This window comes from Phalacrocorax carbo, chromosome 4 (assembly GCF_963921805.1).
Source record: "Phalacrocorax carbo chromosome 4, bPhaCar2.1, whole genome shotgun sequence".
In the NCBI taxonomy this organism is placed as follows: domain Eukaryota; kingdom Metazoa; phylum Chordata; class Aves; order Suliformes; family Phalacrocoracidae; genus Phalacrocorax; species Phalacrocorax carbo.
In genome coordinates this window covers 81,117,278-81,141,212 of record NC_087516.1, presented here as the reverse complement: position 1 = coordinate 81,141,212, position 23,935 = coordinate 81,117,278, and the positions used below count along the sequence as shown (strand labels likewise).

Genomic DNA, 23,935 nt, shown 5'->3' with positions numbered 1-23,935 from the left:
CACAGTGAGAAGATCCTCCTACAAGAGGATTTGTTTTTTTAACGTGTTCTTTGGTGTTGGTGCTTACCCCAGGTAAATACAGTTGTAGAAATTGAGTGTTTGTAAACTATTAAATTGCTGAGGTTTTTTTTTCTTCCATTCCCAAGGTTTTTTCCTGGTTCCTGGAGATATGCCTAAAGAATGCTCTGCTCTAGATCTTTGGATATCTGTAGAGCCCCTCTGTACAGAGCGAACAGAAAATCTCCTGAGAGGCAGCACTCCAAACTCTGCAGACCAGACGGAAGACTTTTCTCAGGCAAGTACTGTTTGTAGATGCTTCTGTTAATATGTGGCACTTGAAAATTAGAGACTGGGGGTGTCACTTTGGCTTTAGATAAAAGCCCAGAAAGTGTAAGCAATTAATATGATCAGTGCTATAGGTTAATGTCTTATGTGACAGGGCCAGCGAATAGAAATTGGGTAACGATACTGCTTAGTGGTAGTATTAACCTGGGTTTTAAGCCCAAAGCAGTATAAAACACGAAGCTGCACATTATCTGTAATTTAAAAGCATTACTAGGAAGAGAGCTGTTTGGGAATGCAAAACTAATGCTCTCTCCTCCCTCACACACAAGCCAAATGAGCAAATGTAAGAAATCCCGTGCGATTGGAGGCTGATTTAATCTAAAAGCTTTTATATGTAAGAGTGTGCTTCAGTTTGTTTGCATCTTGCTGTCTCTAGACAGCTTGCATTTGCAGGTATTGGCTGCCCTGTCTAATTAAAGAGTAGAAAGACTCAGATCAAAAGCACGTACAAGCCGAGCAGCCAACAACTACTGGAGATCTGCAACCAGCAGCACTGTGTCTGGTGACAGGGTGATACCTGCTCAGGTTGGTTCGCTTAATCCGAGGGACTGGGTGTGCGACAGAGGCGTTTGTGCCAAGGTGGCAGCTGAACTGCACGTCTAGGTCAAAGACTGTAAAAGTTAAGTAAGTTCCAGAGCCTGGTTCAAAGAGTAGAAAACATGGGAACAAGGTATTTTTTGACAAGGATGAGATGAATAGACAACTGAAATCCTACGTAAGCCTGCGTTTGAGTTTCATTGCCTCTCCTGTGACTTTCTCTCACTTGTGGTTGTTTGCCTTAATCTCCAGTTACATTGTGTAGTTAGGCTGTCCTCCCCTCAGCTATAGTTCTGGTTTTCTTGTTATTACGACTAACGCTTCCTAATGTTTAGGGGTGATAAGACGTGTAACTCCTACGTATGTTCAAATTCTGATTCTTCCCAGTGTGTCTTTCAAGCGAACTAAAGTACTTGATAAAAACTAAGTGCCAGTGAGAGGCTGAGCCCCTAGCAAAGAAAAACTTAGCTGAAGCAACCTGAGAAATACTTAAATGAAAACAAAAGTGTAATAGAGCTGGGCCTGGGGGGCAGAGGTAGAAAACTTGCTGTGGAAGTACTTCAGTCAACTCTTCTTTCAGAGCAATGCCGCTTTCAGAAAGCCCAGAATAGTGCCAGTGAAAACTTCTTACCTGGATAATCCTATTCACAGTAAGTGCTTTTAGATTGTAGTTGTTGAAGACAGGAAATCCCTACTAGGGAGCCAAATGGTTTTATTACAAAATCTGTGTGGATTTTTACATACCACGATCACTGACACTGCATGTTTATTTACATTCACAAGCAAAAGTAGTTACTTGTGAAAAAAAATGTATTTTAATACATTTAAAAAAAAAAGAAAAAACTTGCTGCACAGTTAATTAAAAAATTAACTTCAAAGAGCTATGCTGACAAAGTGTTTCTAAGCTGCAAAATCTGGGAAGTTACAACCTAGGCTTGAAAATACTGTTTGGAATTTCATGCCAAAAGCAAAGCACAAAGTGCAGAACACACCAATGCAGTGAGACATAACGTCCCTACTTAGCTAACCAATGCTGGGGCTAAAACGCTGTTCTGCATGCTCTGTATTAATGCCTGTTAAATATACCTTCAAGGTATGTGGTCACAGTTCTTGAACTGAATCTCCTGCAATGGATTTGAGCGGCCCCCTTGGTCTCCCACACGTTTTATGTGGCAAACAGTGGCGATAAGAGAGCACGTATGCCCTGGTGGAGACAGTTGCAGGAATCTGTTGAACAAAATGGGTTCTGGTACGCCCGTGCTGAAAACAACAGGTAAGAAGTCTGTGGCAGCAAGAACCCTCAAGAGCAGTGGACGGAGATGACGGCCTTCAATTTTGGAAGTTGTGCAGGTTTCAAATAATCAAACTCTGATGCAACCTCCTCCTGGCTAGCATGACTCGTTTTCATCAATCTCTATGGGGCTTTTTTCTTGGGAAGGAAATAAGGAAGAAGAAATGCTATTCTCAGGTATAGGTTGGAGTGATGGCAGGCATCTTTCTTGTAAGATTGGTGCTTCAGCCAAGTGTAAGTGAGTCTCAAAATAATCCACAGACTCCCCTTCTTGAACCTCTGCTAAAATCTGGTAGTCCCCAAAACAAATTATGCACTTCCATGGCAGGTCAATTTTGTTTAAGTAACCCAGTTCTGTTTGGTCCACGGTCAGTTTTGTTTTCTTGCTCATGTTCTTTATCTCAAAACAGAATTCTGAGCTGTTCAGTTTTCTGTAAAACTGCAGTGAAAACTGAATCCGAGAAACACGAGTATCCATTAAGTTATAACGGCAGACATTAGAATCGCGGCCAAACTTGGCCATTTCATCTGCCCTGACCTGTTCTCGCTTACAGAAATTCAAGCAACGAAACATCATCTTCTCTCGGCAAGGATGATAAAAAGTCATGTGGAGACACGTTACTGTTTCTTCAGTTTCAGCTTCTTCAAAAGAGGTCATGATGAAATGCGTCCTCAGAACTTCAAGAAAGAAGTAAAATCAGAGCATGAAACCATGGTAGTACCAAAAAGAAAACGGCTGCAGTGTGGCATGAAAACACTTCATATACAGCCGTCATACACTAGTATATAACGTATAGTAAATTGGCTGACAGTAAATGTAACGAAACCAGTAGGACAAAGAAGTGGGAGTTGAGCCTACCCAGTCTGTGACAACCATCATTCCCCACTGCCGCGCCAAAGGTTTGTACGGTGACCACAGCGAAGTGACAGACTGCTCTGTGCTGAACTCATCCCAGCAGTCGATCTGTTGCAATGGCTATGTACCACTGCAGAACTCTGAAAAACACCCATGACTGAAAATTGCTGCCAACTAGTTCTTCATGAGGATCTCACAGGTAGATTTGTCTTTGGAAGAAATATGTCCGTTTGTGGTGACAGTAACGTTTACAGACTTAACACTCCATTTTAAGTAGTACTGTCTGGGCCTGTGTGCTCTGTTTTACAGTATAGTCCTTTTGACTAGAAGGTATCAGACAAACTACTTTTAAAAATGCAGCCTGACTTTAGGCAGTAATATTTCAAATTGTATAAAGCACTCTTTTGGCTCTTTAGTCAGAATTTACCTCTTGTATGAAACAAAATAGTGTTTAGGAGTTACTCATGTGACAGGATGTAAAATGAATGCAAATGCTGCAATATCAGCCATACATAACTAGACTTGGTGACAATTCTTCCTTTTTATTTCCCTGTCGCCCCTTGGAAAATCCCAGCTACCTGCTGCAGAAGTACTTAACTGGGCACTAAAAATAACAAATAAGTTTTGGGTTTGGGGGTTTTGGTGTTTTTGATTTGTTCTTTTTTTCAGCTTCTCGCATGCAGCACGGAGATGCTTGCTTATGAACTAAAATCTGTTCCAAAGTCTGAGCAACTGTAGTGCATCCAAATGAAATCCATGAGGCACTTCAGGAAACACTGTGATCTGGTCCTCTCTGTGTGCAAGGCCTGTATTTTCCTATACTGAAATTTAGTCTAAAGAAAGAAAAGGCTATGTACTTAGGGGAACCAGAGAATGAGTTCTCAGCTCAGAGAAACGTGAGCAATGATTTAATTGGACTCGTATAGTGCAGGTGTTTGTCATGTTTCTCCTTCTAGATGGCAGTAACTTCCTGACATGTCACATACTGATCCTGAGCTTCCTTATCCAAATCTAATCAGTGAGTGATGCTGAGAAGCATCTTAGAATTTAATCTGTTTTTTTATGGGTAGCTGAATCATCACTGCAGTTGTCTGACTTGTGTTTTTTTTAAAGCTAAATTATACTACTTTACATAAACTCCAAGCACAGTGAATGGTGGTGTATCAGTGTGTCACCTTCTGTGTGAAACCTCAAAATGGCTTCCTTTTTTTACCTTCAAGACAGTAACAGCAACAGTTCTGATGCAGTAGTAAAGCACCTCAGCTTGCTCACTGAAGTAGGCTATCACAGTGCTTCTACCAAGCTTAAATCATGAATTAGAAAATTTCAAGTAGCTCTCAGAGCTCGCTTTAAAATAAACTAGGAAGTAACACCTATGCTTCTGACAGAAGTACAGACAGATGCCCTGATGGCAGGTTATTCCTTTGCCATCTGTAAGACAAGCTGCAGTGGCACCGGTATCTATTCCTCCTCCTACTGGTATGCCTCAACTCCACTGAGCTGGAGGATAGGTCGTTTCTTTCTCTGCTTAGTTCTGCCCTTGGCTGTTTTGCACCAGTAAAGATGATGTGAGACATTAGACGAGGTCAGCTTTGGTTACAGGGGAAAATGTAGTCATTTCACCTAGTTCAGAGATCAGCCTACAGAGACGGGGTTTTTTTTTTTGTCTTGAGACTTGGGCTGAATTTGATACCAACTTAAAAGCATGTTCTGTTTCCCTTACTATCTTCCTTAACTGGTTTCTGAAATACAGCAGGAACAGGCAAAACACAAGAATACAAAGAAGCGTATTTTGAGAAACCCGCAGTATATACAGGTATCAGATCAATGCGAAAGGTTGTCTTTATTCACCTGTCTCTGAATTTTACAAATGCTTACGTTTATTCATTAGGGAAGGGGAAGAACTGCCACTGATGGCTTCAGCAGCACCTGTTGAATGTGTTTCTCTGCAGCTCCCACAGACTGCGCTACCTAGTCATCATCTACTTGTGTGCCACCTCAGGCATCCCGAGCTCAGTTGCCGAGTTCTGTGTTAAAGTTTTATCGACGTTGGACTGAACATACTTTCAGGTAAATACTGAAGGCGTTTCTATTTACTAGATTGTATTGGATAGGAATAAGATTTCAGAGAACTCTAGCTGGAGAAGAAAACTTTCTATAATTAAATCCAGATTTCCCCTGCAACTGTAAGGTAACCCATTGCACTGCTGTTGTCTGCACCTTAATTTGAGTCAAACAAATAGTGATCTTACTTCTTTCCCTTCTCCCAACATCACCTCCTTCAGCGTGTATCACTATCGTCCTCTTTAGAAACGGGAGAATGACATGAGAGCATTAAGAACAAGGATGCCTGACTATAGGGGTCCTACTTGAGTGTTTAACCATGTATTTAAGAGCTATAACTCTTTACCTACAACTTATTGCTCAGAGAGCTCTGCCGCTTTGCTTTTGCAAAACAGAACTTAAGCATTCAACCTGGGTATCAAGAAGAGTAACGTCTGTTTTGTCCTTCAACTTTCCTTTTAAATAACCATTAACTTTAAGCCCGGGGCACTGCAGAATATAATTTTTGAGTACATTACACAAGGAGAGCTATCCTTTTTGTCTCCTCCAAACTCCCCACTGTGGGCAGTAGCCTGTCTTTCGCCCTCCACAGGAGATGGCATAGGAGGCTGGCAGACCACAGCTTGCATTTCCAGCTAGTTTCATCCCGCATGCTGGCGTGTGTACACGTTACAAGGCAAACGTACTTCTGACAGGTCCCAACTTGGGAGTGCAATCTCATTTTTCCTACAAATATCATCTTTGCTGGTATGTGAGAATGTGCCCGAGCTGTCGCCCACCCTGGGCGCACAGCCCAGCTCACCTGCATAGAGGGCAGGACCTCGTGAAAGTGCTCGCCACCGAAGCTGCCACCTCTGTCAGGGCTTAATCGAAGCAATCCTACTCTCTCCCCTCTGGCCGCACCAGGGGAGCCGGCCCGCAGCCGCCGGCCCGCGCCCCCTCACCCCGCACCTCAGCCCGGCCTTCCCCCTCACCTGTCGGCGGGCTGGCGGGAGCGACGCCCGCCTCCGGCCGCCCTCCGTCCTGAGGGGAGCGGGGAGCGGGCTTCAGTCGCCTGCCGGAGGGTCTGCGCAGAGCGGGCTGTCGTCTCCGAGGGTTCCGATGGCTCCTCAACTCCCGGTAGCTCCGCGGGTCGAGGCGGGAAGCGGCGGCGGCGCGGCGGGCAGCGCCCTCCCGCCAGCGGGGCGGGGGCTGGCCCTGAGGGGAGGCGGGAAGCGGCGGGAGGCGCTGGGGCTGCCTCCGGACCTGGCGGGGTGAGCTGAACGTTATTTTTCCAAAAAGTATTCCGAGTTCGCTTTTTATTATAGCAAATAAACCGAAAAATAAACAAAAATCAGTCTCAGCTCTGTCTGGGGTTTTATGTGGACATCCAAAAACCTCACGCTCCTGAGTAACTTATTCAAACCAATAGTCACAGTGATGTCAAGGATGTGATCCAGAGTTTGCAGGCTCAAGTTTCAGGCAAAATAATTTGTTTCACCCGCTCCATGTCCAAAATTAACACTTTGAAGAGTAAAACCCTTCAGTAAGGAGCTTGTTATAAGCACAACAGTTGAGTGGTGATGTTCTTAAATCGAGTGTTTTAAAGTATTTGGTTATTTGCTTTCAGAAACAGTGGTTCAGCTTCATTGTGCTGCCTTTGGGGGGGAAAAAAAAAAGGATCTTTCCTTGGCCACTGATCTAAGCTGAGCTGGAAACTGTTTTATTAGAATTCCTGAGGCAGCCCAGTCATCTGGTAGGAAAAAATGAGCAATTCTCTCTCTCTCAGCTGCTTCATTTTTCTTACAAAGCAAGATTACTCCCAATTACTGAACAAGAGGGCAGAGTGCAGAAAAAAAGCCGCTTTCATCTTGTTCTGAATCCTAGATACTTGGTCTTCTCCCTTACCTGTGCTGTGTTGTGACTAGCAGGGTGTTGTTCCTGGATAGTTACTGTAGTTTGATTGCTTTGAGATGGACAGTGAAATACTGTGTTGGTTCTTTTAAACCATTTTTCATTTGCAGGTTCCTTGTATTTATTCAACAAACAAGTAAATTACTCGTGGGTTGATAAGTTCCTTTGTAGTTCTTGTACAGATAAAAGCTATCCTACATAGGCTAATACGCCTGCTGCGTATGCCCATCTCCCTTTCCATCAGAAAAAAAAGGGGTTAGACTGTTTTGCAAGAAGTCACGCTGAAAAGCAGAGAAGGAAAATAGATTCTTCCAAGTTTCTCCCTTAGCAGAATGCCTTTTCTGCAGCGGGCAGGGCTGGGCGTGTGCGCTCACACAAAAGCGCTTTGCTGCTCTCTGAAAAAAAGCCAGAGTTGTGCAACTCTGTTTATTGCATCTGTTGATGGTTGTAATTCCTGTCAGCCCTTTGGTTCCGGAAACAGCCTACTTCCTGGACCACGAGAGAGCTTTTCTGATAGGATTATTTCGATGCTTGTACCTGTTGAGGTATGTACGTACCCTTTCTTTTTTTCCCAGGGTTATGTAACCTCATATTAACTACATATTCCTTATTAGTTTATTGTTTAAACATAGCTCTATGTGACTGCGAACAGGAGAGGACAGGAACTGGGTTTACTGCTCCTCTTCTCTGTAACTTTCTAACTGAAATGTTGCCAGCTTCAGGAAAACCACTCCAGGTTTGCCCCATATGGGAAAAATATTCGGGTACTGTGTGTTTATGGGTTTATTGAGTGACTTTTTTTTCTGCTAAAATGGTTATGTGCTTTAGTAAAATTAATTCCTGTATTATTACAATAATGTCTTTTTTTAATTGACATTTCTTTGGTCCAAAGCGAAACTGCAGATAAGCGTGTGAAGCTTTGTAGGGCTGAGCTGCACCACGTGGTGAGCAAGCCTCTGGGACGTGGGCCAGGGGAGCTGATGCCAATGTTAACCTAGTATCTCGGGCTGCTGTCCCGTTTTGTGTTGTCTGCATAACCCCTTCCTCCTCAGAGGCTGTGATTTTCCCAGATGTGTTTTCCTTTCCATAGCATTAATCTATTCTGGCATCCCTCGAGTTATCCAGCAGATAAGCATGCTTATGGCAAGTTGAGCATTCCCATGCCAGACTGCAAAGCCAGTGGCACATGGCATTGCTCTGGATTCAGAAGATGGTGTGGGATATGAAAATAAAGGTGTAGCATAACTGTGCTCTCCTATCCAGTTGCCTTTCAGCTGGTTGGTTTTCAGACACCTCTATTTGTTGCCTTGCCAATCCCTAGAGAGTAGGAAGGCCTAGGAAAAGTCAGGCTTGTTACTTTGAACGGATATTTCGTGCTTACGCATGCCTGGTGTGGCATCTCTGTGTAATTACCTGGATGTATCTGGGCTAATAAATGTGAAGGCTGAAAGACTGAGGTGGTTTTGGCTTGGTTGTGGTGTGGTGTATTGTTGTTTAACAACTGATTCATAAGGCTTTGGCTAACTCCAGAGCCTAAGTAGCCAAATCTGGGAAATGGAAAAATACTAGCAACTCTTATTTTTTTCAGTCATGATCAGCTTTAAAAATCTGAGAGTCAGCAAGGGCAAATGTTTCTTCTTGTTCTTGGGAAATTCATGGTAGGTCAGAAGAGCTATAGGAAGCGTATTCTGGTGGGTTAGTGAGTGTGGAAGGATTGGTTTTGGGTATCTATGTTCCAGCTAATTCATTCTGAATGACTCAGTGTGAAGCCTGTCTTCCTTAACTTCCTCCATGAGTTTTAACATACCATAAGAAACCTCACCAGAACATCCCTGAGGTTTTTTTTTTTTTGAGCGCCCTGGCACGTGGTGCAGTTGGCATGGCTGTGCAATGGTCTGCCTGGCCAGTCACGAGTTGGGAGCGCTGTGATAACATTTCTCTGACACTCAGGCATCATGTCCTTTATAGTTCTGTCTCTCTTATTGCGTAAAAGCTTTTCTGTGGACGTTTGAGGCAAGATATGAGCCCAGTCTAGACCAGTCTGAAACTTCCTACTTCTCTCTGCTATTTAAATTAACACGATGGAAGTATCTTGTTGGATCAGTAGCAAGTCTGGCCTGATTTTAGGGGTGCTGAGATTTCACCACGGTTCTGTCCTTCCCTCCTCGGGCCAGATCTTCAATGTGGCTATCAAGACTGCTGATGGAGCGCTTCAGTTTGCCAGCTGTGTGACAGGATGGATGCAGGTGTAAAGGGTGACTGCACTTGTAAATGTTGTGCAAGTGCGATTTCTGTGGTTTTCTGGTGGCCCTTTTGGTTACTGGCTTTCCCATTCACTGATGTGGTTTGTCAGTGGTGTCGTCATGTGAATACTGAAGGAGATGCTGTGACCTTGCGAGACCTCTTACCTCAAACTTCGCCTTAAAAATAATTGCAGTGGATTTGAATGCGTTGGGTTTGGTTTTAAGACAAATATGTAGAGGTGCTGTTTTTCTGCAGGGTTGGCCTCTCGCCACAAGGGGACATAAGCAATGCGTTAGTGTTTCCGTGTCATGGGTGTGGAAGAGATGAAGTGCTGCAGAAGGTTACCAGAAAGCCTGCAAAGAGTGCAATAGGCGAGGAAGTTGCTCCATGCAGCCATCTCCATGTGTTCCCCTTTTTTGTGTGACCCTGTGAGCATGGCTCCTGAGGGACGTGTGCCCTGTTTGCTGACTTTCCCCATCATTAAATGCCTGGCTCTCATATTGCTGTGGCAGGTGCCTGTCACGTGGGCCTGGGCATGCTGGCTGGCAGGGGGCACGCTGCCATTGCACCTCACCTGTCTCGGGGCTTGCTTTCCTCTTTGCATGGTACGGGGCTGACCTGAAATCATCCTCTCATTCAGGGATGCGCAGACACAGAGGAGGGGGTTGGCGAGAGCTGATTCCTGCTTTAGAGTCATAAAATCCAGGCTGGTGGGCGTGCGTGTTCGTGCATATGCAATGCTAGGGTATAATGTTCACTGCCTACACCTGTAATGTGCCTTTGTGGTTCAAGTACCAAGCGGTGTTCTCCTGCTGCTCCTCTTCTCTGCTTCACAGCCCATTTCTTGATCCAAAGCACCTTAGTGCTGTTGAGGGTACAGGGGCAGGAGCCAGTAGGTGGCAATGTGTGACCAGACATGGGAAGCCACCGTTTGTTTGGGGTGGTTTTTTTTTATTTTATGGGGGTTATTTGGTATTCTTGCTTTTTTTAAGTCTGAAACTTCATTTTGATATTGCAAGAGCTGTTGTGGTACTTGTAAGTTAATGGTAATAATGGCAGTGGTAATGTCCAAGGGTTGGTTTGGGAAAGGTGTAACAAAGTACGCAACAACTTATAGCTAAGTTTTATAGTGAGTTATTACTGTACAGCGACCAAGTGTCTCCTGTTCAAACAGGAAAGAAATATACCCATCTCAAAGGCATGTGTATTCCAAAGATAACTCAAGATATTCAGCTGGAACTTGTGTGACAGGGAGGAGAGATGCATGGGAAGGAGGTGCATTCACTGAACTTTTAGATCCCACTGCCAAGAACAGCTCCACAGTATGAAGCAGGGAGGTGGTCTGTCAAAGGAAGAAGGGAGAGCACAGTTCTGTTTGTGTTTACATCTTACGTTGCTCCTTGTTTACTCAGGAAAAACAACTCTTCCATTTTCCCATCTTATCTGACCTGAATAAACTGACGAGGAAGCTCACTTGGACTACTGAAGAGACTATTTCTTATAAGGTGGACTTTGTTTATGCCACTCTCCAAGTTCTCATTTTCTTTCTACTTCACGGTCTGCCCTTGGTCCTCCTTCTGAACCCCTCTGACTTGTCTCCTTTGCTGCTTTCTTGCCTGTCTGCTATCTCAGTTTCTCTTCCATCTTCCTGCCCCCTTGCTGTCTGTTCTTCCCTTTTGCCATTCTCCTGTTTTTCCTACCCCCTCTGTAGCATCCTCCACCCTTTGTTTTTTCTCTGGGGCCTTTCTCCCTCCATCTGGATTCTCTCCTTTTCATCCATCCCTTATTTCCACTTCATCCCCAGTCTGCTTTTGCTGCTTGGGACTAGACACCTGTGGAGTGACTTACAGGACAAGTGAAACCAGGCAGTCATGGGGCATCAAGGAAATAAACACCGGGAAAGACTGGGAGGTGGAACAGACTGATCTGTCTGGCATCACACAGCAAGACCCAGCAGTGGGTCCTCAGCATTTCCCTCCTTATTCTATGAAAGGATGGCTGCTCTCTCTAGAAACAACTAGTAGAGATCCAGGGATGGGAAAAGAAAGCACAGCAGGGACACTGTGGAAAGAAGTGGAGGTGTTCCTTGTGACTTGGAGCCCTTCTTATTGACAGTCGTGTCCTTTGAAGAAGGTTCATGCAGCTTGGTGGGAGAGAAGCGCCTGTAATTCTAGCTTTCATGGGACAAGAAGTGGAAAAAGAAGAGTAAGGGAGGTTCAGTGCCATAGAGCAGATGCTTGCTTCTTGCTTAAAATGAAAAGCAAATAATCTTTAAGCCCTGATACAGAAGAAAAATTGTTGGCTCTTTCCTGTTGTTTTTTTCTTGAAGTTGGAACAAAGCCTGGAGTCTTAAGCATGTTGGAGCATCACATTTCTCAAGAGTGTCTTAATGAGTTACAGTAGAGCTGAAAATGAAAAAATTGTGCAGCTTAGGCACAGGTTGGAGATGAGCAGTCAGTGCGCAGCTGCTGATTGTAACTGTGCTCGCTGAATTCTCTTGTGTTTTCTAATAATGGTTAGAAAGCTGTGGGGTTTTTGTTGGTGAGCCCTACGGGAATTCTTTTTACCAGTAGCCCTGAGTTCATGTAAAAAGATTCCTGTCTTTGTACGTGGGGGTGATTTACCAGTTGAAGTGTCGGTCCTCTAGTTATATGCGACTCCTGTTCTAGCTGACACATATATCTCCCTACATATGTTATTTCGTGGAACTTCTCTCAAACTAGAGAGAGAATACCTGGCATACAGGTAAGGCTTTCCCTTCTGTAATTGCTTCCAAGAAGTACGCAATTCGCGTGTGACTTTTTCCTGCTACAGATACCCTGTGAACTTCCAAATATGACCTATGATACCTTCATGATATCTCAGTTTTTGACCTTGTCAGATTCACAAGCTATCTGAGACTGGGCCTTATCAAGGCTTGCTTAAGAGAAGTCTGTGTTGCCCTGGGTAGCCCAGCACGCAGCGTGACACCTTGACTGGAGTTCTGTGCAATCGGGGGCATGCCAGGAAGCGGAAGCTCTATCTTTCACATCAAATCTCACACTGAAGATCTGAACGAGAGAAGGCTTGAGCTGGTGTGTTACAACCACTGAGCGAGGGTTTATCAGCCTTTGTAATCTCACTGATCAACTGTGACCATTAACAGACCAAGAGTGTTCTTTCCAAGAACTGGAATAACACTCCAGGTTTCCTACAAAGATTACAGTAGAGGTAAGTATGTTCTCCCTAGGTCATAACCACTCAGTTTCAGATTGATGGTCTCTGCTTTGTGCTATTTCTTATTCCAGAGAGCTAAAATGAGGAAGCTGCACTTTCTCAAAGTGGCCAGATACCAGCAGTAATTGAAGGCAGTACAATGCATAGTTTGGCTAGTGACAGGTATTCTTAAATACTGGATTGGGAATTGATAAGGTTCTAACAATGGTAGAATCTGTTTGCTGCGTTTTAAAAAAAATCTGTTTCCTCTTGCTCTGAAGCAAATCCATTGGAGTGTAAGAACTGTGACAATTGGTACAGGCTCCAGTGAAATGCTGTGGCTGAAAGCAGAAGCTTCACGACTTCAGCACATTTTGGTCCACTTCAGCTCCATAACATCGTCTCTGTACTTACTTACTTTTGCCACATGAGGGATGATGTGGTGTTGTCTCCTGGGTATATAGTATCATTTCTAAATGTGTTGGATTATCAACAGCTTGGATGAGATACTGTTTTGACAGCAAGGAGCTTAAACATTGCCTTCAATGGGACCAAGATTTTGCCATAGAGACTGAATCTGCTCGCTCTGTCTGCCTTGACACAGTTGAGATGCAAGTAACTTCATGTGTACGATGCAGACTGAACAGAACGAACCTTTCCAGCTCCTTTCAAAAGCAGCAACTGAACAAAGAAAGTTATTTTGAAGAGTTAAAGATAAGCAGTAAAATAAACGGTCTTTTGCTGATACTTAGCAGGACCAGTGAATATAGTGGGGTTCCCCTCCCTTTGAATTTGTATAGATGTTAAGGTGTTAAAGATTCTGTGTTCTGTGCTGTGTGGCAATAAAAACTCTTCCATTATCTCAGTTTGTAGCATTTAAGGGCACCCAGCTGTGAGATGCAGCCTGCCTTGTAGGTACATGACCCTTTTTTATTTTTTCATTAAAGATATATATGCTCACGTCCCAAACTACTCTACCTGTGATATCTTTATGTTGTGGAGCTTACTGGCACAATACAATGCTATCTGTTTTCCTCAGATGTAGGCTTTAATTGTTGTTTCTAGTGAATCAGTTTGGCATTGCTCTTGCTTTCTACCTGGCATCCTAAAAGTGACCAAAATAGAGACCTAAAATAAATGTGAACCTTGCTGAAATAAATCTGAGCCTTTCCACGGAAAGGGATCTATGGTGGAACAGAGGCAGAAAGAGAAGACAGGAGGGAACCGTGTTTCAATAAGCGTTCTCACTTTGGCATCTTCTGTCTCGCTCCAGGTTATACTGGCTGTCACCTTTCAGCTTGAGCCATTGTAACCTGCTGTATTTCAGAAGCCTTGCTGGGCTGCGAGAGAGGGGATTTGCCCAAGGAAGCAGGTGCCTGGTTCATCTTTACCTTTTATTGTTCCGGCAGCAGTTGCTGTCTGATGATGTTTAGAAACAGGCATTTGTATTACTGGAGACGCAGAGGCTCCGGCTGTAAATTGGCGTTGTACCTCTTCCCTCTTGTGCAGCTCCTTGCTTGGGACTAGGGAGGGTCTGTCCCTCACAGAAACTCCTGGTGATGAAAACAGTAGGATTTCACAGCACGGGGAGCATTGGTTTATGGCTCTGTGTATAGTCTCACAAGGGAACACTGTTCAATAGGCTTCAAAGTGATTCAGCTGTGGCATAACCGTGGCTGTGGCCACATGTAATATAGCCTGTAGCTCTTTAAAGAGGATTAGCCTTAGATCAGGGACAGCATTCATTGCTGGATTTCATGTAAAGTAGAATATGCTAATGAAATGGAAATGTCTACAGCAAACATTACATAATATTGTAAACCTCAAAATTGAGCATTGTGTCTTGATATCTCTGCTGGAAGTCAGACTTTCATATTTTTTGTTACTCGGAGAAAAACTGAAGTTTGTAATATCACCGCAAGCTCTCCACGGTAAATTAAGATATAGATTGCAGTTTTGCAAGCCAAGGTAAAAAGATAACAACAGACACTTGGGGGTAACTTCTCAAATACTGAATGCTTTCACGATGTCATAGCCCTCTGATAGAGGCAAAATCCACCACATCTGAAAATATCATTTGGGATTTCTGCAACAGGTGTAGGCTCTGTTTGATCCTGCGTTCTCTCCCTGTCTGCCCTTCTTTTGCTTTAAACACCATGTTTGCGCTTACAAGTTTTGGCATTGGTCCTGCAGAGAGACAGTATTTCTGACATTGGTTTCTGAGGCGTTTCATCTCTTTAAGGCACCTTCTGTCTGTCCATCGGCCCCTCTGGTGGTCCAGTAGGCTTGGTTTGGCTCTCATATTTCAGTTTCGTGCTAGTCTTCCGAATGCTTGAAGTTTTAATATTGTATATATGTAAAAAAAAGCCCCCAAGTTTTAAGGTGATCTGCAATTCAAACTGTCTGACCTGATATGTCGTGAAGGATTTTATTTGCAAAAGGTCATGAGCATCACTCAAAGTTGTTTTAGTGGGAGCACTGGGAAGTCACTGGTCACTTCTGAAAACCTTGCTTGTGTTGTTGCATGTAAAGGAACCCATTCTTACTGTATCAACGTGCTGTGTGTAGATTATTAAACCTAGAATCATCTTTATTTTTCATGTCGCGTTTTTAAGCATCACAGGAAATTCGTTACCCTGATATTAAGCTGACTCAGTGCCTGGACTTGAAACGTTTGACATGGAAGCGTTTAGAGCTCTATGGGTGCTTTCTTCCTCACGCAGGCAAGCTGGCATTCATGTGAGGCTCTGTCTTACCAGCCCAGCGGTGCATATTTATGGCCTGGGGTTTGATGCCCACGCAGCACATAGAGACAAATGCTAGGTATAAAATACAGTGATAGACAATATATATCCCAATGGGCCATTTTGCTTTTGTGGACTTACAAGTAATGACTTGAAGTGCCTCATCCCAGTCTGCTGGGGAATAGAAGTCCAAATAAATCCTTTGGGAAGAAGACCTTTCTGGCTCAACTTCCAAAACTTCATTACTTAGTAGTGTTTTCTTTCCACACAGCTCCATGTTTTAGGTTTTTGTTGTTCTGGGATTTATTTTTTATGGTGGTGGATAGGGTTGGGTTTTTTCATTTTGCTGACTGGAAGGTTTTTTTTTCTGTAGACGTGGAGGGTGGTGATACATATTCATGAAAGAGAAGTCTTTCCAGCCTCTGCTCTCATTGACAAAGACTTAGCTGTTTCACACAGCAAGCTGACTGGAATTGTGTGGGGCCTGCCTGACCAGATTAGAGCAAACAGCAAGCTTATTCCTCCAGTTGTCAGGCCTCCCCTTCCTAACAATTTCCCCAATTGTCATTTTGACAAGGCTGTCATTAGGTGATGGCTTCTTTTGGCCATTTTCAGATAATTTCCTTAACTTCCATTTTATTTGGCGACAAGTAGTTTGGGAGAGAAAGGAAGTGCTTCAGTAGTTTAAGGGTTTGTCACTTCAAAGGCATCTTTGATCTAAAAATATGTGCTGTACCAAATTCATTATGTCTTTTTCTTTTTTTAAGAACTTCTTAATTTATTGATCTGCCCCTCAATTATTCCCTTTTTTTTTTTGCATCCCCTAGTAGTACATGAGATACCAATGGTGAGGGGAGAGTGCCCAAATGGCCTCTCTGAAAAGTCATGACCAGGGCAAAACAACAGGTGCTTTTGTTCAGCACCCAGCGCTGGCTCAATCGCGGATCTGGTTTTAGCCAGAGGTCCTCCCTGCTCCTGTCGTGGGAGGGATGCGCAGCTGGGTGTAAAGCTTGGTTAAAAACTGGGAGTCAGAGAATGTTTGGTAAGGAATGGCTTATTGCATGTTTTATATTTGTCTGGGTTGCTCCTCTGGCATAACTGAATGGCCTGGAAACATGGCTCTAGGGCGGCGAACGTTTAGCAAACCGGAGTCTGTGTACTTGGGTGGTTGGTTTTGGCTCCCTGGTACCCTCTCCTGCCACCTCCGTGCAGTGGGCAGTGGCTGTGTGCTTTTGGCTTATACAGGTTTCTGTGGGTGATGGTCCCCCCTGCCTGCCCACCCCCCTGAGACCCTACACCCTGACTGCTCCTACTAAAATGCTGGCAAACGATCTTCTCTGATTAAGGGTGGCTTTGAAGTCAAGCTCGGGAGTTCTCATTTTTTTAATAGAAGTAACTTTACTGAAGCTCTGCTTTGTGGCTGTGCTGCACTAAGAAATACCAAACCTCATTCTAATAAACAAACCCAGCAAAGCTCTTTTCCTCATCTGCTTGCAACTTAAATGCTCTTCCCCAAAGCACTAAGCTTGGCTTTGGAGCAGGCAGGTGCAGCAGCTGTTAAGTTGCTTACCCGACCCATCCACCTAAGGGGGCACCCTCGGAGTTGGTGATCCTTACGGATCCCTTCCCACTCGAGATACTCTGATTCCTAAGTGCAGGTCTTCACGGGCAGAGTTTTTCTTCGGGTGCTTGGTTTAGACTGCTGCAGGGAGAGCGGATTGTGGTGGAGGTTTGAAAGTGGATCAAGAGCTGGGCTTTTGCCATGCCTGCTGTAGCTGTGTCGGGCACTGGGCTTCGCTTTGACCCCTCCTCTGCTTTTAAGGGCTGACAAAACTCTGTTCTTAGCTGCAGCAGTGTAAATCCATTGCAGTAGCCCATTATGCTAGCCTTATGCAGGCATCGCTGAGGCTGGGATTTGTTCTGTATTAATATTAATATCTGTTCTACCTAATTACTTCAGCTTTTTCTGTAACGTTACCTCCTTATTATACCCAGCCGGCTAAACACCACCTTGCTGCTGGAGGCTGTTCTTGATCCCATTTCTAAACAGAAGCACTTCTGCTTCAGCTCTGGCTGGGGTAGCTGTGCAGAGGCTGGCTTTTTTTTTCCCCCTTTGCCTGCTAATTGGCTGAGACCACCAGAATTTGGAGGACACAGATGTCACTGATAGTTTGCCTAGGGAGCACATTCATGCCCATCTGTTGCAGTCTAGAAGGCTGTTCATATATCCACAAGGCCTTCATTTAATTCTTGTCAGAAAGTAATGTAAATCCAGTTTACCTCAGAGGTCACAGCCAAGATTTATGCCAATGAGCCCCCTGCAATTTACACACACTGTAGTTGTATAGGATGAAAAGAAAGCCTTTCATGTTGGTGCATATTAACAAGAAAGCTTGCCTTAGGAGAGGCTTTTTGATTGAGATTCTTCCTTATTTTAATACAGCCAATGCCAGTTGGTATATCCAGCTTTACCAAAAGAAAACATCTAATCTTTAAGCTAGAGAAGTAAACTAACTAAATAAATAAAGCCCCTAGCAAATCGATTTTTTTTTTTTAAAACCATTTTTTCTTTCATGTGGCAAAGCCTCCGCGTAGTGAAAAGAAAGGTAAATGCTCTGGAAAAACACAAGCATGTGTGCATTGAAATAGGAAAGTGAATTGTGTTCTGTGAAAGATATTAACTTGATCACTGAAACCTTTGTGAAATTATCATAAGCATGTTTCTTTCCTGTTTATTTTTACCTCAAGCTGCCAAATCTGAAAATAAAGTTGAGCCTGTTTATTTTTGACACACGTAATAAGAAGGACTCCAGAAGGCTTGTGCACAAATCCGCAGGAGGGAGAGCAGCTGAGGCTGCTGTACGATGTGCGTGGTCCCTGTTACCTGCTGAAGGAAAAAAAATACCAGCCTCAATGTTCAATCGCTCATCTAGGAACAATCTTTTGCCATTTTTAAAGTGTCCCTACAGAAAGCAAGGGGAGACAAAATCTGCTAATATGGAGTGAGGATGAGACCATAACTCGATCAGCTGCAGGAGGGGGTGAAGCTAGAATAGATCCAGCACTGGAAAGTGGATTTCGCCGAGTTGGAGGCAAGGATTCCTGCCCCAGCATGTGTGGAAAAGGTGGCCCCACCGCATGGTGTTGGCACACCTTGTGTACGGGAAGGCCTGTTGAATTAGACCGGAGGGAAAAACTAGAAGTGCAAGTGGTGCAGATAATTGAGTTGAAAGATAGCTGTTAAAAAATAAACTCTTAAGTACTTCGGTTATTAAAATTGCTTGTAAGGGCAGGCTGAGAAGAGTAGCACACAAAGATGGATCAGGGTGTGCCAACAAGATTGCGGGGGGGTTTCAGAGCTGGGCACCTCTGCTTCTTTAGGCCCAGTATGGTTTGAGGGTGTTCCTTTCATTTATACTGGCTCCACTCGAAGGCATCCTCCTTCCTTTTTCCTCTTACCTGTTCCCTAGTTTGTCCAGACAGTGGATTTTACCTTGACAAACACTTTCAAACATTATAGGCATGAAAATCAGTATCATTTGCGCGGTATCATAATGATATGTTTGGGATTAGGAGGGAGGAGAACAAGGCATTGAAATGAAAACAGGGCTCAGATTCTAAGTTCCAGTGTAGCACTTAAAATAATTAAAATGTTTATTTGAAAGTCAAAACAGGCTCAGTCATAAATAACTATCCATTCTTCAATTGATTGTGTTGAGTCCCAACCGAGAGCTCTGGGAATAAGGTTTATTTGCTCCCTGTTGGGATTAATCCATAAATGTAGTCTCCACATGGAACTCATCAGGTCTTTGCTTCCTCTTCATTAGTCTCCCTGGATCTGGAGGGTAGCCTGAATACGGTGAAAATTAGGATAATATATTTTCAGAGAGAAAAGGTCTGGCGATCTCTAATTTGTGTTTCAGGACCATAATGCTGGGGAAAATTTCCCAAATGATGTTGTCTGAGAAACCAATGCTTGTTATGCTTGCTGTATTTGAAGTTTGAATGTGGCAATTACATCTTCTTTTTCTTAAAGCCTCCAAAGCTAATTGTGGTCTTAAACTAGCTAGATTGACTCCCAGGCTTCCTTCTATCCACAGGAGAACTTAAAATTCCTTTCTCTTGACAGATCTTTTGGTCTTCTAGCCCAGGGGCTCTGAAATGTCGCGGTATGGTCCATTTCTTATTAAAGAGATCATTTCACTGTAGCCCAGCCAATCCTTCCCTCCCTCTTGTTCTGAACCCCAGCTCCGATTAGAGGGCAATCGCAGAAATACTTTCTCATTCCCTGAGACCTTTGTAATTTTTTCCATCATATTTGATGCAAGGATTTATTTTAATCCAGGCTCCACCCAGGAACGGCTCAGATTTTTTTCATCATTTCTGTTTTAAATGTTACAAATTACATCAGCCGTTTAAAAACACTCTGCCCAAAGCTGGAGTAAAGGAGCTTTCCTGTCACCAAAAAAATCTGATGCAAAATTGGTTTTATGTGTTTTGAAAGTGGTAGCTACAGCATTTGTTAGTGTGTCCTTAGGAAGCATTTTGGTCCAGTTTTGCAGCATATCAAGCTGCAATTCTTATCACTTCAAAACTGTAGTCTCCTTAAAGTACTGTTTGTTAGGATTTAATGGAACTTTAAGAAACCTAATTAGTAAGCGCTGAGAGGGTTCTAAAGGCCTCTAGAAGTTTTTGCTGGTTCTGCTGTTTGGCTTTAGTCTCAGGTCCTGCATTTGCCCCGGGTCCGTAAGCTGCATGCTTGGTTATTTTCACGTCCCAGCTGTCATTCAATGCTACAGCTGTCACAAAACACAACTTACGGAGCGGCATCTGTGTAAAGGATGCTGCTAGAGTTTAAAGCTCTTTGGTGCATTTTAAGCTGATTTTATGATGCGAGTCATTGCCCCTAGTGATGGGTCTCAAAAGGCTATCTTCCTTCGGAGGACTAATGTACGGTTTATTGCGCTGTTCTGTATGGTTCCAGCACTGTGGTGTCACTGCTGTTGTAAATCGTTATTTATTACTCTAAGTGTCCTTGCTGTTTATTCAGTTCTTTGGAAAAATGTACTTGAAGAAAAATTTCTCACATGCTGACATTCATATATCACTGTTAGAGATCTGGCAGTTTCCCGGTGAGTTAAATCTTTACAATCCTAGGAAGCCAAGTGCTGTACTTCTACGCTAATTTAAGCTTCCCCGCTAAGCCCCGTCAGTTCTTTGTGAGGCTTGCAGCCTGTGTGGCTCACAAAGCCACGGGGCCCTCCTCCTTACAGTAAAGACCCAAAGAGATCTTCCAGGCTGCAGCCTTCCAGCCTTTCCACGAGCTGGGTTTCAGAGGCTAGTTTTGTGCTCTGGACTGCAACATAGATAAGTTGAAACGTGTCTGTAAGCTCCCTTGCATGCTCTTAATGCTGTGTTTATTTTTGGTAAAGGCAAATGGCCCAGCACTTGTTTGCTTTAGTGCATCTTCACAGAAAATTGCGTTTGTGAACACGTATTTACCAGGGCTGCGAGGCGGCAGTTGAACGCAGGCTTTCTCCAACACGCCTCTGCATGCTCTTGAAGCGGTTTCCTCCGCTCGCTTGGACCGGTGGTCACAGCGGATCTGAGATTCGTCTACATGTGCTTGGTGGTTACTGGAGAGGACTCCCTAGAAAACGAGAATTTTTTTTAGGAAATCAATTACACAAAGGAATGGAGTCAGGGCCAGATGGCAGGGATGCTTGATCCCAACCTGGGAGGTACTCATGGGACGGCCGCACACTCGCTCCCACAGGGCTGGGTAATCAGATAAATCAATTAGCAGATGTCAGTGCAGTTAACAGAGCAAGCAACACTAGCATAGGTGTGTTACTGTGATAATAGCAGAGGGGGCTGCTTTTCTTTTCCCCGGTGGATACCCAGGGATGGGATCAGCTTTTCTAGACCTGGCCGGGTAGGAGGAGGGGACTCTGCTTTTCCCAAGCGTCTGCTTTCTGGGTGTTGAGAGATGTCTGTCCTTGTGACCTGGAGGTGCTTAGGGAGAAGGGAGGTTTGTGAACTAGGATGTGGACTAAAACCTTGTGCTGTGAGCAAACCCCATCAGAGTTGTGGTCTTTTTTTTTTTTTAGGATTATTTTTGCTGGTGACAGATAGCTCAGCCCTGTCTCCCGGCTGGACTTTGGACCGCACTGCAGCTGTGTCTCTGGCCCAGTCTCCTTTTGCTCCTGACGGGAGCCCCTAAATGGGCCATGTGCCTGCTTCCAACCCTTTGCCATGTGGGAGGTGATCCCAGCACCCAGCTATGCTCACCTGGCTCAAACCCTGTGGGATCGTGCCCTGCATGGGGTGGCCCTGCTTGCTATTTCTTGGAGCTTAAAACGATGGAGAACCCTTTCTGAGTTTTCCTTCTACTTTGTTTCTTCTTGTCCATGGCGGGGAGAGAAGCACTAGGAGAGGCCATCAGCTATAAATTCTGCAACTGCGGCTTTCTTTTAACTTTGCCATCCTTAAGAGTTGTATTCTTAGCCTGTCTTAATACCTGTATGTGCACCTGTTTTCTAAAAACACCTCTAAATCCTCCCCCATAAGTGGTTGAAGGAAAGGAAAGTAGAAATATCAACTTGGGCAGAGCTGTGAAGGGGAGGAAAAAGGGCAGCAATCTCACCTCAGAGTTATGTTGGAGGATGGAAACTGAACCTGAGTGCAGACTTTAACCTGCTCACGTTATAAGAACTCTGACCTGTATTGTATATTTAATTTGATTGTTTTTCCTGGTGGAGGCAAATGTCTCCCAGGTGCCAGGGAGAAAGGACAGGCTCTCTTTTAACAGCTTTCTGAGCACAGAGTTGATCGCGTGAGAGTGACAAAGACAGCAATGCAACCCGTGCTGCTCCCCAGAGCACTTTCTTCACTATACAGGCTTTTTATTCATTCATGCGGTCGACATCTCAGACACTGACAAACTTGACTTCGCTGCACCTGAGGTTTCTAGCTGTCCGCTGAGCGCCCCAGCAAACAGGCCGCATCTCAGCTGGCACCTCTGTCCCTCTCTTGTGTATGTGACAGTGGAAGGAGAAATGAGGCACGGCGTATGTGACTTGGCATCACCAGGACATCAGCAGCAGACCTAAGAACTGAAGTTAGCTCCTCTGTTATCTCTGTCTGACTCTGTACTCTTGGGACTCCTTACGTAGGGAGTTGGACTTAATGATCCTTAGGGGGTCCCTTCCAACTCAAGATCTAAGATTCTGTTCTGTGATTTTAATTCTTACTAGATGATGCTTTGTACCCACCAGAACATGAAAACTGCCATCTGCTTTTGCAGCTGGTTTGAATACTGTGCCAGAACCTTCTCGGGCTGCGCTCTGGAGCGCAGCTGGAGTAGAAGGAAGCCCTGTCGAGGTGCTCCACGGTGTGGATGGTGCAGAAAGAATTGACACCAGCAAAACACCACTGCAATCACAAAGCCAAGCCTCAGATGCTAAGAAACATTGAGTGTTTAACAGTGTTAGTCTTGCCTAAGTTTTTATCTATGGCTCTGCATCTAGCTGATCTTTTGCTTGTCTACTCTGCTCTCTAGTTGCTCTTCCATGTCTGTGCTCCTGACCTCAGCCTCCCTTTTTATGGCTGCTTTCTGAATTTCTTCTTTCTCAGGCATTTGTCTGCAGAGTCAGTCACAGCCCTGCTGACTAGCTCCTGCCTCCAGGCTCTTTGCTGTTGAATCCCGTCTTTTGCCCTGCTCCACCTGCCCTTCCACGGCAGGCTCTCTGATCCTCTCTGCTTTCGCATGAGTGCATCTCTTTTGCCCTCTGCTTTTCAATCTGGCAGCTTGCTCTTACTTGGTGCCATTGAGAACACAGGCTATCTGCTACCAGCTCTGGGATCCAGCGATCATGGGGCTGCAACAGAAAGGGGGGGAAAAAAACCCAAACAACAAAACAACTGGAAATCTAGCTGCTAAAATGTAAATTGTTTGTAGTGAGCAGAGCAAACTGTGCCTGTACATGCGTTCCTTTGCACTGCCCTTCCTCCTTCATAGCTTTACTGTTTCCCCAATTTTAGAAATGTTTTCACAGAGGCTGTTTCTGACTACATTGCTTCAAACTGTGGGAGTAGTTTTTTTAAGTGAGACCATCACCAGATTGGTGGGAAAAAACCTCACAAATTACTCTTTTCGTGGTTCATTTTTTGAAAGCTCCTTGACTGTTTTGGGGGATGCTGAGCCAGATACCTGGGGTGGAAATGGTAGGGTTTTTTCTGCATCACCATTAGCAATGTTATAAGCACCTGAAGGACTTGCAGTAGAAAAGTTAGAGCAAGCCAGGCAGCCGGGTGGATGTACAGACAGACAGCCTTGGATAGAAGCAGTCCAAGCAGACACTAGCAGACCTCTGCTACTAGGGGCTTCCCCCAAAATTACTGTAGCAACTGGAAAGGATTTGGCGTTGGTACCCTGCACATCACGTGTGAGCTGCTTCACAGCATATCCAGAGCCTTTGCTTGGCTGTTAACAGCTGATCTCCTCAGCCCTGAGCTGTGGGTGCCCCTGGCCCCTGCCCCGAAGGATGCTCAGCAGCACCCAGGCAGTGTCCGTGCCAGGAGCGCTTCCTGAGGGTGAGGGCATGAGGTGGGCAGCCTGGGAAGACAGATGGATGGCATCAGTGTGGGAGGTGGGAGGGAGGGGTTATCAGGTTTGGAAAGGCTCCTGAGATCTCGTCTGGCTGCGGGAGGCCCGGTTCTGTCCTTTCTGTCTGTCACAGAGCTGGTGATCAACTCCAGCACTTG

The 23,935-nt window shown here is 44.6% G+C and overlaps 2 protein-coding genes across 2 annotated transcripts in view; one reads left to right on the top strand and one right to left on the bottom strand.

Moving 5' to 3' along the window:
- Positions 1 to 1,577: 1,577 nt before the first annotated feature.
- TIFA (TRAF interacting protein with forkhead associated domain) lies at positions 1,578 to 6,279 on the bottom strand. Its single transcript, XM_064450641.1, has 2 exons — positions 6,068 to 6,279; positions 1,578 to 2,851 (listed from the first exon to the last, which is right to left on the bottom strand). Exon 2 carries the CDS (start codon positions 2,829 to 2,831, stop codon positions 2,271 to 2,273), a length of 561 nt encoding a protein of 186 aa, XP_064306711.1. The 5' UTR covers positions 2,832 to 2,851; positions 6,068 to 6,279; the 3' UTR covers positions 1,578 to 2,270.
- A 1,153-nt stretch (positions 6,280 to 7,432) lies between these two features.
- ALPK1 (alpha kinase 1) overlaps positions 7,433 to 23,935 on the top strand; it is a 49,059-nt gene continuing 32,556 nt past the window's right edge. Inside the window, exon 1 of the mRNA XM_064450635.1 lies at positions 7,433 to 7,531. The gene's annotated coding sequence lies outside the window, so the exon portion shown is untranslated. The remainder of the gene's footprint in view (positions 7,532 to 23,935) is intronic.